This window comes from Pygoscelis adeliae, unplaced genomic scaffold (genome assembly GCF_000699105.1).
Source record: "Pygoscelis adeliae isolate BGI_AS28 unplaced genomic scaffold, ASM69910v1 Scaffold100, whole genome shotgun sequence".
NCBI classification, from domain to species: domain Eukaryota; kingdom Metazoa; phylum Chordata; class Aves; order Sphenisciformes; family Spheniscidae; genus Pygoscelis; species Pygoscelis adeliae.
The window spans coordinates 2888681-2903884 of record NW_008824034.1 but is presented as its reverse complement, the minus strand read 5'-3'; the positions used below and the strand labels follow the sequence as shown (position 1 = coordinate 2903884).

The 15204-nt window shown below is 40.3% G+C and overlaps 1 protein-coding gene across 1 annotated transcript in view; it reads right to left on the bottom strand.

Annotated features, from left to right (window-relative positions):
- Positions 1–15204, bottom strand: part of NRK (Nik related kinase) — a 104107-nt gene that overhangs the window by 5299 nt on the left and 83604 nt on the right. The window contains exons 24-29 of the mRNA XM_009331347.1: positions 14860–15018; positions 13064–13207; positions 11705–11839; positions 9560–9660; positions 8867–9016; positions 5423–5582 (exon numbers count right to left, since the gene is read on the bottom strand). Coding sequence (XP_009329622.1) covers positions 5423–5582; positions 8867–9016; positions 9560–9660; positions 11705–11839; positions 13064–13207; positions 14860–15018 — 849 coding nt within the window. The remainder of the gene's footprint in view (positions 1–5422; positions 5583–8866; positions 9017–9559; positions 9661–11704; positions 11840–13063; positions 13208–14859; positions 15019–15204) is intronic.

Sequence of the window (15204 nt, the reverse complement as noted above, 5' to 3'; positions counted from 1 at the left end):
TTTCTGATCTCTTGTACTGAATTTGTGCTCACTGCCCTAAGCAGTTATTCCCAGCTGACCTCTGCATGAAAGCAGGAGGCCAGCTTTTAGCAAAGTATCATAAAATTGGGCTTTTCTGATTAGCGTTACAGAAACAGGGCAGGAAAGGACCTTAATGCACCTTCTCTTCCATCCATATCTCTGCCACATCAGTATCACTTCTGACAGTTGTTTGTCTAACCTGACCTTAAAGACCTCTAGTGGTGGAGACTCCAGAAATTCCCCAGGCAACCGATTCCCCCTTAAGCAAAGAAGTTCAAAATGAACAAACTGAACATGAATTAAAAGAGTCTGACCCACTTTTGCGTGCCCGAGTCATGATATCAAACTCCATTTCACAGGGTAAAAGAGAATGTACGCTGCTTTACTGAATTCCTTTTTGGAGACAGACAGTAAGAGCATAGGTGAAATGCAATGAAAAAAAGCTCCTGAATTTTGCTTTTGTACACGTTTGAAAAAATTGCTTCAGGCAAGTATGCAGCCGGGCACGAACATTAAAAGGAGAATATCCAGTGATGACTTTGCCTACAGTAAAACATACCAGCTGTTAGAGACCACACAGATCTTAAGACTGAGTACACTTCTACAGAACCCTTCTTTGGCCCTTCAGTCAAACCCAGTATGCTCTGTGAAATCACAACTTTTATTGGTTCCCCGCTCTTTGGGGAAAGGATGTTTATTTATTTATTTTTAGACCAATGGAAGGGAGACATACATGTTGAGGATTGGGAATGGAAATAACCCACAGATACCAAGTGTCCTGTGATGTAGCAAAGCTTGTTCCCACTGAAACCCAGCCTCGAGCTCTCCAATTAGCTACTTGCATGTACTTCTGTCTTTTGCCCATGCTTTAAAACTTACTGCCCCCAAAGTTAAGCAATTTTGGATAGGAAAACTGAGGAAGAAGCCAGTAACTTCTCTTGTGCGATTCTGTTAGTTTTACTGCTATTATTTACATTACTTGGATAGAAGTGGGTATTTTTCTTCCTCCAGTCACAGCTGTGACTTTTACTAAATGAGAGAGGCTAGAGAGTCAAAACCAAGAAGGAAAAGAAACTAAGGCTGAATAAAGTCACAAATAGACAAATCAAGAAATTGGCCATGGAAGGCAGGTGGTTTTCTGCTCTATGTCTTGGTTAGATTGCACTGGACGAAGGGCTAACACATACAGTTCCCTAACCACCCCAAGCAAGCTAGGAATAAATTTATGACTAAATCTTTTTTTTTCCTAAACATGTATGTTTCTATGCATCTCTGTTCCAAAGCTTCTCTGCTCCCAGGTGTTGCTCACTCGTTTGTAGTTATGCCAGTAGAACTGATAACCCAACCCAGAAATGTATCTGGGGTGACGGTTTGCTTGTTTGAATGCTTTTTGTGGTTTCCTGGGGAAAAAGCGTGCAGGAGATCTGACCAAGAAGAGTCATTCAGGTACGAGCAGGCATTTTCTGTGCATGAGCTGGGCAGCAACCGTTTCAGGAACTGGTGAGTATGTCGATAAGAGCACTGAGGCAGTAATTCAACCACCTTTTGGTAATGCTGTCTCTTTCTCTACATAACATCCTTTTTGCTTCTAATACGTACACGGCAAAGGAAATAAGGACTTTTATTGGTTCCCCACTCTGGGAATATCCAGTTTTGTGCCAGCCCTCTAAGACTACATACTGTAAATAATTCATTACTCACACAAAAGGGCAAAAGTGCTCCCAAATCTTATTAACTTGATGTTTCTTAAACCCTTTTTTAATCCTGTTTTATAGAAAGAAAATATTACAGCTATATTTGTATTTAGCCCTACATATGTGAAATATCTTTCAGATTAAACATAGATAGAGTACTTCTACAATTTTAATTTCCCACAGGATTCGAGTTTCCTCTCTCCAATTTCTTATTAACAGATCGGTCGCAGAGGTCCCAACTTAAAGACTATGAGAGTAAGCTATATTTAGCTTCCCTGCCCTAAATCCATCAATTATAACACAAAACTAGTTTTTATTTTTTGTAGTCAAGATATTCTCACCAACTACAAAAGTTTTATTTCAAAATAATTGTTTAAAGAAATCAAGAAATGAGCAAGGGATGACTAGAGAGCACCCTGAGGTTAACACAAGACCCTTCTATCTCTGAAACACAGAGCGAAAATTTTGAGATAAGCTCATACAGAGTTTAGGATGGCTGAAATGGGTCTGGAAATTCCAGGAAAATGGGATCTCTTACGAAACTTTCAAGTTCCCCCTAAGTTTGGCCACGAAAATAACACCGTTATTAAGACTTCTCTCATAATAGTTAATGTTTTTGTCTGGAGCCAAGAATTTCAAGGGATCAAGAGAATTAATAGGAGCTAGTGGGAAACAATTATTAAAATAATAGTTAACAGAGCTATTTGTTTAAAGTTTGAGTTGTGTGTTGAGTTATAGGTTGGATCAATTTGTTTTTAATGGAAATGTGATTCCAATCGGAAGTCAATTTAATCTTGTCAATCATCACAAAGACTGACAATTTCTGTTCCAAAGAAATCAATTTCTGAGATACCAGAAGTGCTGCAGCAGCAGCAGAAACACAAGGGTTCTCAAGCTAACGTGTTGGAAAATTTTCAAATGACAACTGAGAGGGGCTGTTTGGAGACTGCCTCCCTCCAGCTATGGAATCTGCAGAAGTATAGACAACGAAAGAGGCAGATGGAGACAGACACCTTTCCTTCCAGAGAAAACCTACAGTCTTGCTTTCTGAGCACTGGGAGAAGTTCTACAAAGAGCTAGCTGGTTACTCAGCTCTCCTAACCTTACCATCCAAAACATTTCATCTAACTCGCCCTCTGCTTCCTCAGCAGGATGTTTCATTATCCCTGTCCTAGCTACCTGTCCCTGGATAGGCACCACCTTCCCATCTGGTGGTGCCCATTTCTCTAGACTGACTACAGAGAACATCTAAACTATTCACATAGACAAGACTCCTACCCTGAATATAGTAAAATTCACCGGACAGGATGCCACCCTCAGAAGCATCTTCTCCATCCTCTTCCTATTTAACTGCCCTAAAATACTCTTAACAAAAATGCTTAGGCAATTTCATACTGATGGCTTTCCATGCAAATGATTATCATAGTGGTGTGCTGAAGACCAGGAGAAATAGCTGCATGAGCACATGGAAAGGCGAATGTCCAAATGGCATTCCTTCTATTAGGATGTAATCAACCTTGAGAAATTGAGAATATCATGCCTAGCCAGATGTATACCGAAGGATGTTTTAAATTAATTAACTGGCACAAAAGATCACATATTCAGCTGGTCCAACGTGGTGAAGCTTTATTCACTTCAGTGCCAGCTGGATACGCACAAGGAAATTTTTACTGGAGTTAAGGCAGTGCGATTTCCAGGCTACAAGAATGCTTTACAAACCTCTCTCTCATATCTGTGGGTTTGATGATTCAGTACTTTCAGCAACATTAGGAGGAAGGACTTAAGCTCTCTCTGGTCCCCTTCTGAGGCACTCCTGCAAACTCTTACCTAGATTAAGTGAAAAAGCTTTGAGAGCAATCAGTGCCCAGTGACACAAACTGCAAATTTCCAAATAGGAGTCATAGATCTATGCGATCCTTCTTGCAATATCCCCCTTTCTAAAGCAGGATATAAGCAAGCCCTTTGTTTCTTATATATCATCCGTCTTTGAAACACACTAACTAACTAGTAACAGTGACTCTTTAGGACATAGCATATAGTAAGAATACAACTAGAAAAGCCTGTAATAGTTACAAGTAACATCCATGGTTTAAAAAGTATTGAACATGAGATTAGGGTTAATCTCTGGCAGGACACTTATATACATGCAGCTGATTTTAAAATTGTTTCTTCCCAAGGCAGGACAAAGGAGTTCTAACCGATGGAGTACATGTGGGAAAACAAAGGAGAGTTATGAAAATCATGTATCATATATGCACACCATAAGGTGGATAAGACATTACAGTTTGAAGAGTATGTTCATGTTAAGTAAGCTTGCTACTCTTAGTAAGGCCTAAGGAAGCACGTCCCGTAACGACATGCTTCTTGAAAGCTTCTGTCTCCTTCAGATAGCATGTGTCAGTGCAGCTTCCAATTATGTTCAATATTTCTCATTAGAACAATTCTTACCCTGGCTGAGTAATTGCTTTTTGATTATTGATTATTTCTTATGGTGTTTCTAACATTAATTCAGAGGGGATGTAAAATTTCTACATATCAAAGACCATAAGATATCCCTATGAAAAATGGAGAATTGACTTGATACATTTTAATTATGCCCTGTAGCTCTGAATACGGGCTGAAAATTGGAGATAGGGCTATTCAGTGAAGGGAAGGAAACACTATATAGTTAGCTTATAACCTTATACCTGTTTTTTGAAACTGAAGCAGTTTTGTTGCTGAATTTTATTGAAACAGTGCAAAAAATAAGTTGTCTTGTAGCGAATTGTGTTCCAGAAGTGGGCTTCTTCCCTCAGTACTGTTGAAAACCCTCTGCAAATGTCAAACCTGGCATTTACTCAAGGGTGTTATTCTACTGATTTTAATGGACTTTTCCTAAAACTACCCAGCTAGAAGTGAAAGGAGAAAGGTGAATATCCTCGATTTTTTCACTGTGGCATCCAGTTTCTGCCAAGCTAATAATATGCTTTTGTACAATCTAAGTGTCTTGGGCTTTTTTTGTTTGTATGTTTGTTTTAAGATGCAGAAGAACAGGAGTGAGCCAGAAAAGAAATTAAAAGCAACAAATAACAAAAACAAAAATCTGCCTGCGTTGTTCTTGGTTTTCCCCACACTGTTAACCTGAAGCCCTCTGGGGAAGGTGAAACAAACAGCTGTCCTGGCTACAATACAATCAGAATCTGCCAACTGCCAGCATGGAGAGATTGAGAATCTATTAGAAATACCCTGGGCTGGCAGCACTGTGAATTTAAAGTGATAAAATTAAGGGGCCATTTGACAGCAGTTACAGACCTCTTCAGTAACTGACCTCTCTACAGTGAATTTTTACATAAAACGCCACGGGCTATGAACAATCAAAGTAGGAAGCAAGAGCACCTTTTTCCCCCTCTGTAATTCATGTAATTCTCTCTGTGAAAACTGGTGGTAAGCTGCATCCTCAGTGAAGTTTGGCTGTATAGTCAAGGTATGATGCAATAAACCGTGTGAAAAGAATACAAACTATGAACCAAATGCGAAGACCCTACTGCAATCATTGGCTATCTTAACACAAACATACATAAATCTGTTTACTCCTTACACATCTGGTTTGCTCAGAAGTTGCTTTATGAGCCATACAACCATTTTCATATGGACACAAACCTCATAAAGACGTCAGGCTTCATGCAGCAGGATCTCGTATTTCATAAAGTGCTATTTTTCATACATACCTACAGATGCTGGCATTTCTCCCCACTGTAAAACAGTCTCCTTTGTGAAATGCCCATATATATCAATGTAGATGCCTTCATCTTCGTAGGTGAGTAAAAGCTCCATTCCGCTGGTATTCGGGAGGATGATAATGGCATGTGGGCGAATAGTCCCCTGGATCTAGAATCATATTTTACTAAGATTTGTATCAGAAAATGGACTGCAATTTTAGTGACTACATCAATCTACCTAGCTTGGCAGAGCAATAAAAAGAACTAGCTCATGGCTCATGGAAAGTGAAAGAAATGCCTGTTTTCAGAAAGGCTGTATAGTTCGCTAGCTAGCCTCTGAAACAGGCTTTCTCCCCTCCTCCCCCCTTTGAATATGACAGTAGGTTTGCAAACAAATCAACGTTCAATATTTCACTTTATATTTACCAGTATTCATCGGTTTCAAGAAGCCATGGAGCCACTGAGACACAATAATATTTACTTACTCACTCACAAAACACTTGCATTATATAAATAGAAGAAAGGTGAAATAAATTTGAATTCGCAATTATTTCAGAAGATGGAGGAAGGGCAAAAGCTTCCACATTCCAGGAAATCAGTGCTTTCACTTTCCATGATATTTCCCTATCCCCACTCACAAGCTAAAACCTGTAAATTGCACAATATTTACAGCAAACCGAAAAGTTACCTGGACCTTTCAAATACAAGCCACTCTCTGTCCTTCCCTTCCCACATACTTCACTAAAAATAGTTCCCCATTTAAATGCTCTTCAGCATACATTTTCTGCATGCTGCAGGAACAGTGCATTTCACTCACACAAATTATTTTAACAGCTGTTCAATGCACTAGAATCTCTCCCAGAAGCCAACGTGTCCCAAATGAAAAAAAAGTCTAAGTATACAACCATGAAGGTCGGGTTTTATGAAAGTGTTTTTGAAAGAAAAAGAGGACACCCTTCAAAAACAATAACAAAGCATTTCCTTGTTTAAAGCACTACTCAAAACAGGATGCTAAACAGTAAATTAAACCACTACAATTAATATTTTTATAGGAAGCATACAACTGGCGTTTCTACATCATTTTCACAAGCCAGCAACACACAGATCTTTTTTTCTTCAAGCACATACATTTATGCACACTGTAAGGGCACAATGAACAGTAAAAGAAGCACTGAAGCTGTACTTGCCAAACTGAATACACTCAGGCCAACCACTTGACTCCGTGCCTCCGCAACAACTATCCGTAACACTAGAACGGGTATCCAGAGTCGCAGAGCAATTTTAATGCGTTGCCTTGGTACTCGCATGAGCGATCGAAGCAGGTAAGAGATGAAGAAAGAGGTGGGGAGCCAGGAAAAGAGGCTACCAGGAAGCAAGAGTATCTAAAGTCAGCCTGTTAAAGTCTGGTCTGTTGCCACCGCAAAGCTCCTTGAGAGAATTATCCGATTCTAGCAGATGCTCTTTAAAATAATAAAATACCGAAAAAGATAGAGCCACTGTAGCGGCAGATTTATTTCAGGTCTAAAACTCTAAAGGGAAAATATATTTTTAGTACATGCTAACTTTTGGTTGAAGAGCCCACACAAATGGAGTCAGTCTTAAAGGTGCCCCACATATTCAGGACAGTCACCTGGGAAATCTCTCTCATGGGGTACGTAATTGCATTTGCAGCCTGTTGAAAAACTAAAGCCTCCAAGAAGGTTCACTTTTTTCTTTGCCTTTCTTATCTTGGGCAATTATGCTAATGACCTTTTTGACAAGTCATTATTCACCTTGCTTAGCAACCAGCTTCCAGGGATGGTGTGCAGGCAGCACACTTAGATTTATAAACTGATGCGAATTTTTCATAGTTGCATAGTTAACAAAGCTACTAATTGTCAGATTAAATAAACCCTCTAACAAAACAAATATTACGTCCCTTAAAAAAACCCAACACAGAAATAAACAGTACAAGCTTTTAGCAGGTGATTCAACAGTTTGTTCTGAACAGCTAGAAAAGTTACTTTTTAATTAAGTTTATAAACTTAACCGCCATCCTCAAACGTTGTGTCCATCAGAAACACAGGTCTAACAGAATTTGAAGGCTGTCACTTGTCAGGGCAGCAGAGCGATCAAGTGGCTTGCACGGGAGTTATGGGTTTTCATTTGGTTTGGGAACATAGGGCTGAGAGCGGAGAAAAAGAAGTTAAAAAATAAAAGGGTTCAAGGCACAGGCTGCAACATGCAGGCCTGGAATGAGACTTCTTCAGACCTCCTGAGCCTAACGTTGGGACACATTGCCTCGGGATACAAGGAGGCCATGGCACCCGGATGAGCTAACCCTCTGCCCCCGTGGAGCTCTGCTGACTTCAGGGAGGTTTTCAAGCGTGCACAGAGGTTTCCTTGCCAGGAGCCTCCCATCAGACTGGAGCCATGGGAACCTGCTATTTTTCTGGACTTAAGCCCTCAAGTTTCTCTGGCTTTTGGGACTCACCGCCTTGAAAAGAACTATCTAGAACAGCTAAAAAATAAGCAAAAACAAACAAAAAAGATTAAAACCGTAGCACAGGCTTCATATTGGACAGCCCCATGCCAGTCATTCACTTCTGCAGGGGAATTACTTTGCTGTTATCTGAGTTTAAGCAGGAATTTAGTGATCACCATCACCTCAATGAACAGATGCACAACGCAATATGTACACATCAACCTGAAATCAACATCTTCATGCCAACTTCTTGACAATCTAATGAGAAAATCCTGAGGAAAATGTAAAAATTCTTTTGAATTTAAGGACTGATTTCACGGGCAACTGAACGGTAAGAAGATCAGCAAATTTATTTAGTCTGGAAGTTGGGTTTCTGCAAAGTCATGACTGACAGGCAAATCACGTTTTGCACACAGAGCCTGGATCTGTAATCATGTGAAACAAATGCAACTTTGCTCCATGGTGAAGAAATTTGGATTATTCATGGGTACACATGTACACCTGGCTCCTCTAGCTACAGGTACTCATTGGTGCAAAGGTAACACGCTTGCAGTGGATCAAGATTAAAATATGTTGCATCCAGGCCAAATTTCAGCTCAATTCAGTGATAATTTAATCAGCTTGTTAGCAAGATTGAAAAGCACAGTGGCAGATTGTAAAAGGCACATAAATTCATGTAGATATTATTGTGTCTTTGATTGCTTAAGAAGTCCTAAATTTCCAGGATAAATCAATTAAAAATAGTACTGTCCATACAACAGGCTTTCTGACATTAAACCATTAAAATTTATATTCTAAATGTGATAAAAGCCATTTAACAGAACTTCAAGTGTTATAAAAGTATGTGAAAAGCGGTTTTCTATTAGCTGGCGTACAATAATTATTCTCTTACCCTGTCTTTTGAAATACAGCACAACTCTTAACCTGATCATCATCAATATACAGCCCAAAGAACAGAGGCATTTACGTCTTTTTTTGGAGTATCTTACGTGTGTTGGAAGGTACAGGTCATACACAGATCCAGAGTCCACATCAATAGCGTGAAAGCCTACTAGTGAGCCATATATGACTTTTAATCTTTGTCCATTTTCAACGGTCAGGTCAACTGACAGTGGTTTGTGATGAAGTGAGGTAAAGGACTGGAAAAAGAAAAATACACTATATAACACAATAAAGCTGTTGGTTTACAGATCTACATATATGATCTTAAGAATTTTCAAAACTCAAAAGTTAGGCAGCTATTTTTGTTAAATAGTACATTACATTTAAAGAGCTAAGTATTCATCATCCACTGAACTGCAAGGAGAGCTGGATAATTCACTTGCGTTTTGAAAAAAATCCAGATTCTAGAAACGGATTAGGCAAAAATTAGGCTGAGTACCATCCACGTTCAATTTCCTCCTCTTTTGAAGGAAATCAGCATCAACTTTGTGAACTCAAATGTACATTTTGGCACAGCACTGAAACAAGTTTTTCACATCTAAAAGAATCATGACTGTGACAGTTTTATGCCTGCCATCTCCAAGGTATGTCAAATGAGCTACATTTTCTATAAAAGAATACTCATTTTATGTTTAACTAGAAATAAATGTTACACAAAGCAACAAAAAGCAAAAGCAAAGAGTAGATGAGAGACAGTGAGAGACAGTGATACATCTGAACCAAAGTGAAGTTTCACTTACCTTAAAAGCCATGAATTTGTGATAAGGCTTTGGAGCCCAAGCATAAACCTCCACTGAGTTTTTCAAAGCAATTACAAGGAATTTGATTCTCTCATATTTTACTGTAATACAAGAAGAACAATTCCTTAGGTACCAGACAGACACTTAAATCAAAGACCATCTCATCACATGAAATAATTTCAATGGACTAGTTGTAGAGGTAGACATTATCCAGCAAGGGAGACTAATGGATTCTGGACATCAATGTTTAATATCACCAGTGACAATACCTTGACTGAAAACCTATAGTTCATTTATACTCAGTAAAGCCAGATGACAGTTAACAACATTTATATATTGCTTTTCATATATCTATAAAAAAAAAAAATATCTCACTAGTCAGAAAAAAAGGTCTTGACCCTGCAAGCTAAGCCAACCCACTTAATTTTTTAAGCGTGAACACACACTATCATTGCTGGTTGTGAATAAGCCAGTTTTGCAGGAATGGTGGTTGTTGGCTGAACAATTCTGTTACGCTCTGCAGGATGAATTTTCATTTCACTGTTCATGTGTGGGGTTAAATCCCCACGTGCTAGTGTGGGCGAAGGGCTCCCATGTTTCTGAGATGAGTAAGCATTTAAGAGATGAGCAACTTCTCTAAGTTGACTGAGGTCACGTTGGGCCCATTGAGAATAAATGAAGAATCATGCATTGAAAATTCAGGCTTCTTTGTACATTGTGTTTTCACCCTGAGAGAGACAAGCATTTGCTTTGGAAACAGAACCCTAGGGTATCGCGTCACAACGCATTCACCCTTCATTTTATATTCAGTGTCTGCTTGGCAGGGATTTTTAAAAGATGCAGGTGTTATACTACTGAAGTAAGGTTTGTTTTCTGTGGGAGGAGGGCTTGATCAGCCCTTGCTGCTTACAAAAGGAGCAGTTCGCACTGACCAAGCATACAGCAGAGGCATGAAGAGTGGATAAGGATGGACACTGGTCAGGAAAATCTCACATAGGCAGAGAAAGAAAAAAAAACCAAACTCCACCAAAATGCAGAACAGCACATCCTTTTCCTCTTCTACCTGGACTTTGGTTTTACAACCAAAGGTCAAGATACAAGAAGATTCACCAAGAGAAAAACAACAGCAGCTGTTTTGTCAAAGTAGTAAGAGCGGCTTGTCATATGTAAACACAGAAGCTCCTACCAAATGTTTGCCTAATTTTAGGATAACTTTTAAAAAAAAAAACAACAAAACCCACTCCAAACCCAAAGATGAGCAACTGAAGTGGAATACGTGGGTGCTTAGCTATAATCACAAAGAAAGTAACAACACACATCCGTTTCACATCCTTTCTTGGGTTTAACCCTTGCCACTTTTAAAGCCGTGAGATATAAAAGCAAAAAAGTCAAGCAAGGTGTTTATGAGAGCCAGCCACCTCGCCGTCTCCTGCACTCCTCTGTATCGTTTCTCTATTTGACTTTGAAAAAAGTGCCACTTTCATATACTTAGCATATACAAAGCAAAACTTGCGCTATACATCACACCCCCTCACGCAGCTAAATGACAGAAACTATCACAATACTGATGATGTTCATCTCCAAGAATGAACTGCCTGAAAGCCAAATAAAAGCAAGATGGTTTCTCAACTGCTGTGGTACCATTTCCAGTGTGTAAGTTTAAACAAAGGTATACTTAGGTCTTTTACGATCTGGAGACAGGGATGAGCTGTAGCACATCCAGTCTGATCTACCCATGGGCATCCTACAAATCTGATTTACTAGGACTTTACTAGTCCAGTTTCTTAGCAGTTACTCAGGGCCAGGAGGGAAGCTGAATAGGTGGAAAGCATCAGCCTAATTAAAACCTTAAGTAACTACAGAACTTCTAAGCCACTGACTGAGCAACAGACCAGGGCTGGCACCACCTTCTTCCAGCCGTCACAGCGAATACCCATAACATCATCCGGTAACTGCTGCAAGAAGAGATGCTACCTGGAATGACAGGGAGCAAAGCATCTGCCATGTAAAACAAGGAGGTTTGAAAGAACTCAGAGATACTCAGCCCAATACAATCCTGAACCAGAGCTGAAGAAAAATGCTGGTGTCACGAGATGCAAAAGGATGAGTAAGCAGCTCTTCAAGACAGAAACAAAAAGTCCTTACCGACTTTGTAGTGTACGCAGCCTTCCAGGTCACCCACAGACACCCAGCCTTGCCGCTTCTCCACCTCTGGATCATTGCGCAAAATTTTATTTCTCAGCCATGATAAGTAATATACCCTCAACTTATTCTTCTTCCCTAGGGTTTGGAAAAAAAGACAGACATAATACTATAACTCACTGAAGTACAAACTTTCCCACACTTACAAAAAGCCAGAGTTTTGTGACCTTGAGTACAGTGGGTCCTTGTGCCCCGTCAAGGTGAGAGAAGAGTCCAGCAGCGCAGAAGGAAAGCCCTGTGTGACGGTGACACGAGGAGGGAACTGGAACGTGAGCAATCCTATGGCACTTAGCACATGTGCACTTACCTTGTGACTCGAGCTTCATGCAAGATTTTCACACCTGATTAAAATTCTTCCCTCAGGCCAAAGAATAGGTCTCTATAGACGCGTGTATTATCAGAAATAATCACACTATCTGGCATTTACTCTTTGATGTGAAGGAAGGAACACAATGGCCATTTTGAATAAGTGACTCATTTAGTTCTAATTAACTGACAATCTTCATTACAAGTAGCTATTTTCTTTTGGATGCCTTTCCAGGTGAGAATTACTTTGTCATCTTTCATCTCAGTCAGTCTTTCTGTTGCTTTAGTTCGTAAGTAGATACGGTCAACAGCAGTCTGGGCTCACAGGTTAGTCTAAAAGAGGAGGACTGTGTCACATAAGAAACTGGACCCTGCAATATGGGACAAACAGCTCTCGCCATCACCCACCACGGTGAGTCTGGATTGGAGCTGCCATTCCTTGCTGGACCTACATCTCTCACCTTGTTACGTACTAAGCATCCTTTGAGGCTACTCTCACCCGTGGGGAATAAGGGCCTCAGTACCTTGCAGGGCAAGGTCCAAGCTGCTTGTCAGCAGAGGTTGAAGACGCCACTCCATTTAACGTTACTGATGCTTTCACAGTACAGATCACTCTCATGTTGTTGAACACAGAATGAGGTTATTTAATGGTATTTTAATAGAATTGCACTTAGATAGATGCTCACCCATCACAGAAACAAGCAAACAGACTGACAAACTATAACTTGCTGAGAACCAGTTCATTTTAAGGATATGAAACACTTCATACTTCTCACAAACCATTTTACACATTAACCAGGTAATGAAATATCCCAAAGCCTTCCTGAAATGAGAATGTAAATGTTAAAAATTCAGGAGAGGTTTTCCATGAACAAGAATAACTGTCGTGTGATTTTCTGTAAGAGGAAATTCCTCAACCTAGTTTATAACCTAATTCTTCTTTTTAATTGCTTCCAACCCCAATGCAGGTCAGATACTTTTAGACACTGAACTAACCTGATATAGTAATTAGCACATTGAGTCCTTCCAAAACATCCATTTGCTGGAATCGTCTCCTTGTAATCAGCGAATAAACTCTTCCTTGCCCACTTCGGTCCAGCAGCCACAATCCATTCTCTGTTCCCACCAGTAAATTTACTCCTGTTGATACATGGAAAAAAATACTGCATAAATCACCCAATGATTCAGAGGCCACTGAGTGTTCATTGTTTTGAGAACTGATTCTTACTTAGTCTCACTTAATGGTACCTGATAATTTCTCTGTTGCTATGTGGATGACCCCCCAGAAAAATGAATAGAAAAAAAGGACCTCACCATTACAGTTTTTACCCAGCAGAATGCTTATATGCCCATGTAACTTGAAGGATGAGTAGTTCCGCTGAAGTCAATGTTGATTTAAAGAAAAAGGAAAATGCTTTGTGAACTCGAACTTCTCAGGTGACCTTGGAAAGTGTCTGTGAGCACTGCAAAAGTCCCACTCCAGCACCACTCCGTGGGCAACACAGGAGATCCAACTAAAAGATCTAAGGGTCTCTACCAATTTAAAAAAAAAAAAAAAAATCCCTCTTTCCCCAAATACGACACTCAAATCACAGGAGGACCAAGCTTGTGGGAAGAAGGGCTGCTGTTACGAGGAAGTGGAGTGTTTGTTTGAAAATGGTCTGTGTCTTGCAAGAATGCTTTCAAATGCCAAATTAAAGGAGTGAATCCATCTGAAATCCAACTGCTCCCAAGGAAGCGAAGGCTCCAGTGGGTTGCCGACATCAGAGGATGTAAAAAATTGTGTTCGGCTGGCATGACAGCTACGTTTCCTAATCAGCAGGCTCTAAAGAAATGACATGAGGTATCCTGCTGTAACAAGCACCCTCCTCTACCGGCAATGCTCTGACGAGTACCTGGTGCTCTTCAGCCTCAATGCACATTTAATTACAGACCTTGCCACACACCTCTGTTCTTAATTTAAAATCTTGGACTCCTAACAAACATACATTACACAAAATCTGTGAAGCTGTAAACTGGAGATCTACATTTGCTTTGGGTAATGTTTCACCCGCTTCATTCATTTTCGATTCCAGACTCAAAAAGTGAGGAGGAGTAAAAGGCTGGGTGAGTCCCATAGAATACGTCTGTTCTTCTGAAGTAGAAAGATGGTCAAAACAACTCAAGAGCTTAGCTAGTGTGAGACTGGGACAAGGTCTACAGTTGTTGAAAACTGGTCTGACTACACTCATCTTGGTTTTACACCATGTGAAGTTGACCCTGTAAAAAGGGTGATCCAGTGAGGCTCTGAATAAGCACGGACAGCGGGACCTAAGGAAGCCAAGCTTTTGGAAAGACTTGACACCTGACCTGCTTCAGAATCTTGGACTACCTAACACACACGACAGCAAAAGGCTTCAGGTTTGGATTATTTCCACTGGGTCAGGGCTTAGTGTGATCAGCTGTACTCGTACGCAGCTAAGACAAGGGTAAGTATCATGAGCCGCATAAGTTACTAAAACATTTGCAACTTTTGGCTCTTCCAACGAGCACAGTTTCAATTTGGTGCCCAATCAAAACGTTTTCTCATTCTGATGCACAAAATCCTTTGCAACTGTAAGTCATCTGTTTGCCGTCTTCTACCAGGAAGGCAGTGTCACGCGAGTGATGCAGGTTATCTACTCGGTGATCCACTCCAGGACTTTCTGACAGGAGAGGTGCAACACAACTGTGAAATCTGCCTGGCATATACTGCCAGCCTCTCCTGCTGCTGCCTTCCCTCCATACACATGCCCAAGTACTTCTGAGCTTACCCCACAAAGCAGCACAAAGGACCTCTGAGTTGAATTTCTTCTTGTATTTACGAATTTCTGGACTGTCACTCTGTGGACGGATATTTGTTGGGTTGACATTGACAACGGAGCCCTTCCTTGCATTTTCTCTCCTGACAGGCTCAGGTTTTGCACTAGATGCTAGAATGAAAGACACATGCAAATATGAAAAATGCGAGTATTTGGCTACATGTGAGTATTTGGCTACATCTCACATTTGACCTGTTTATGGCAGAATGAAAGAAACCCCAGAGGGGTGAGAAAACACCTCGGGAGCATTACATAGCCAGAGGAAAAAAAACATACATCTGGAAAATTCCTCAGGCA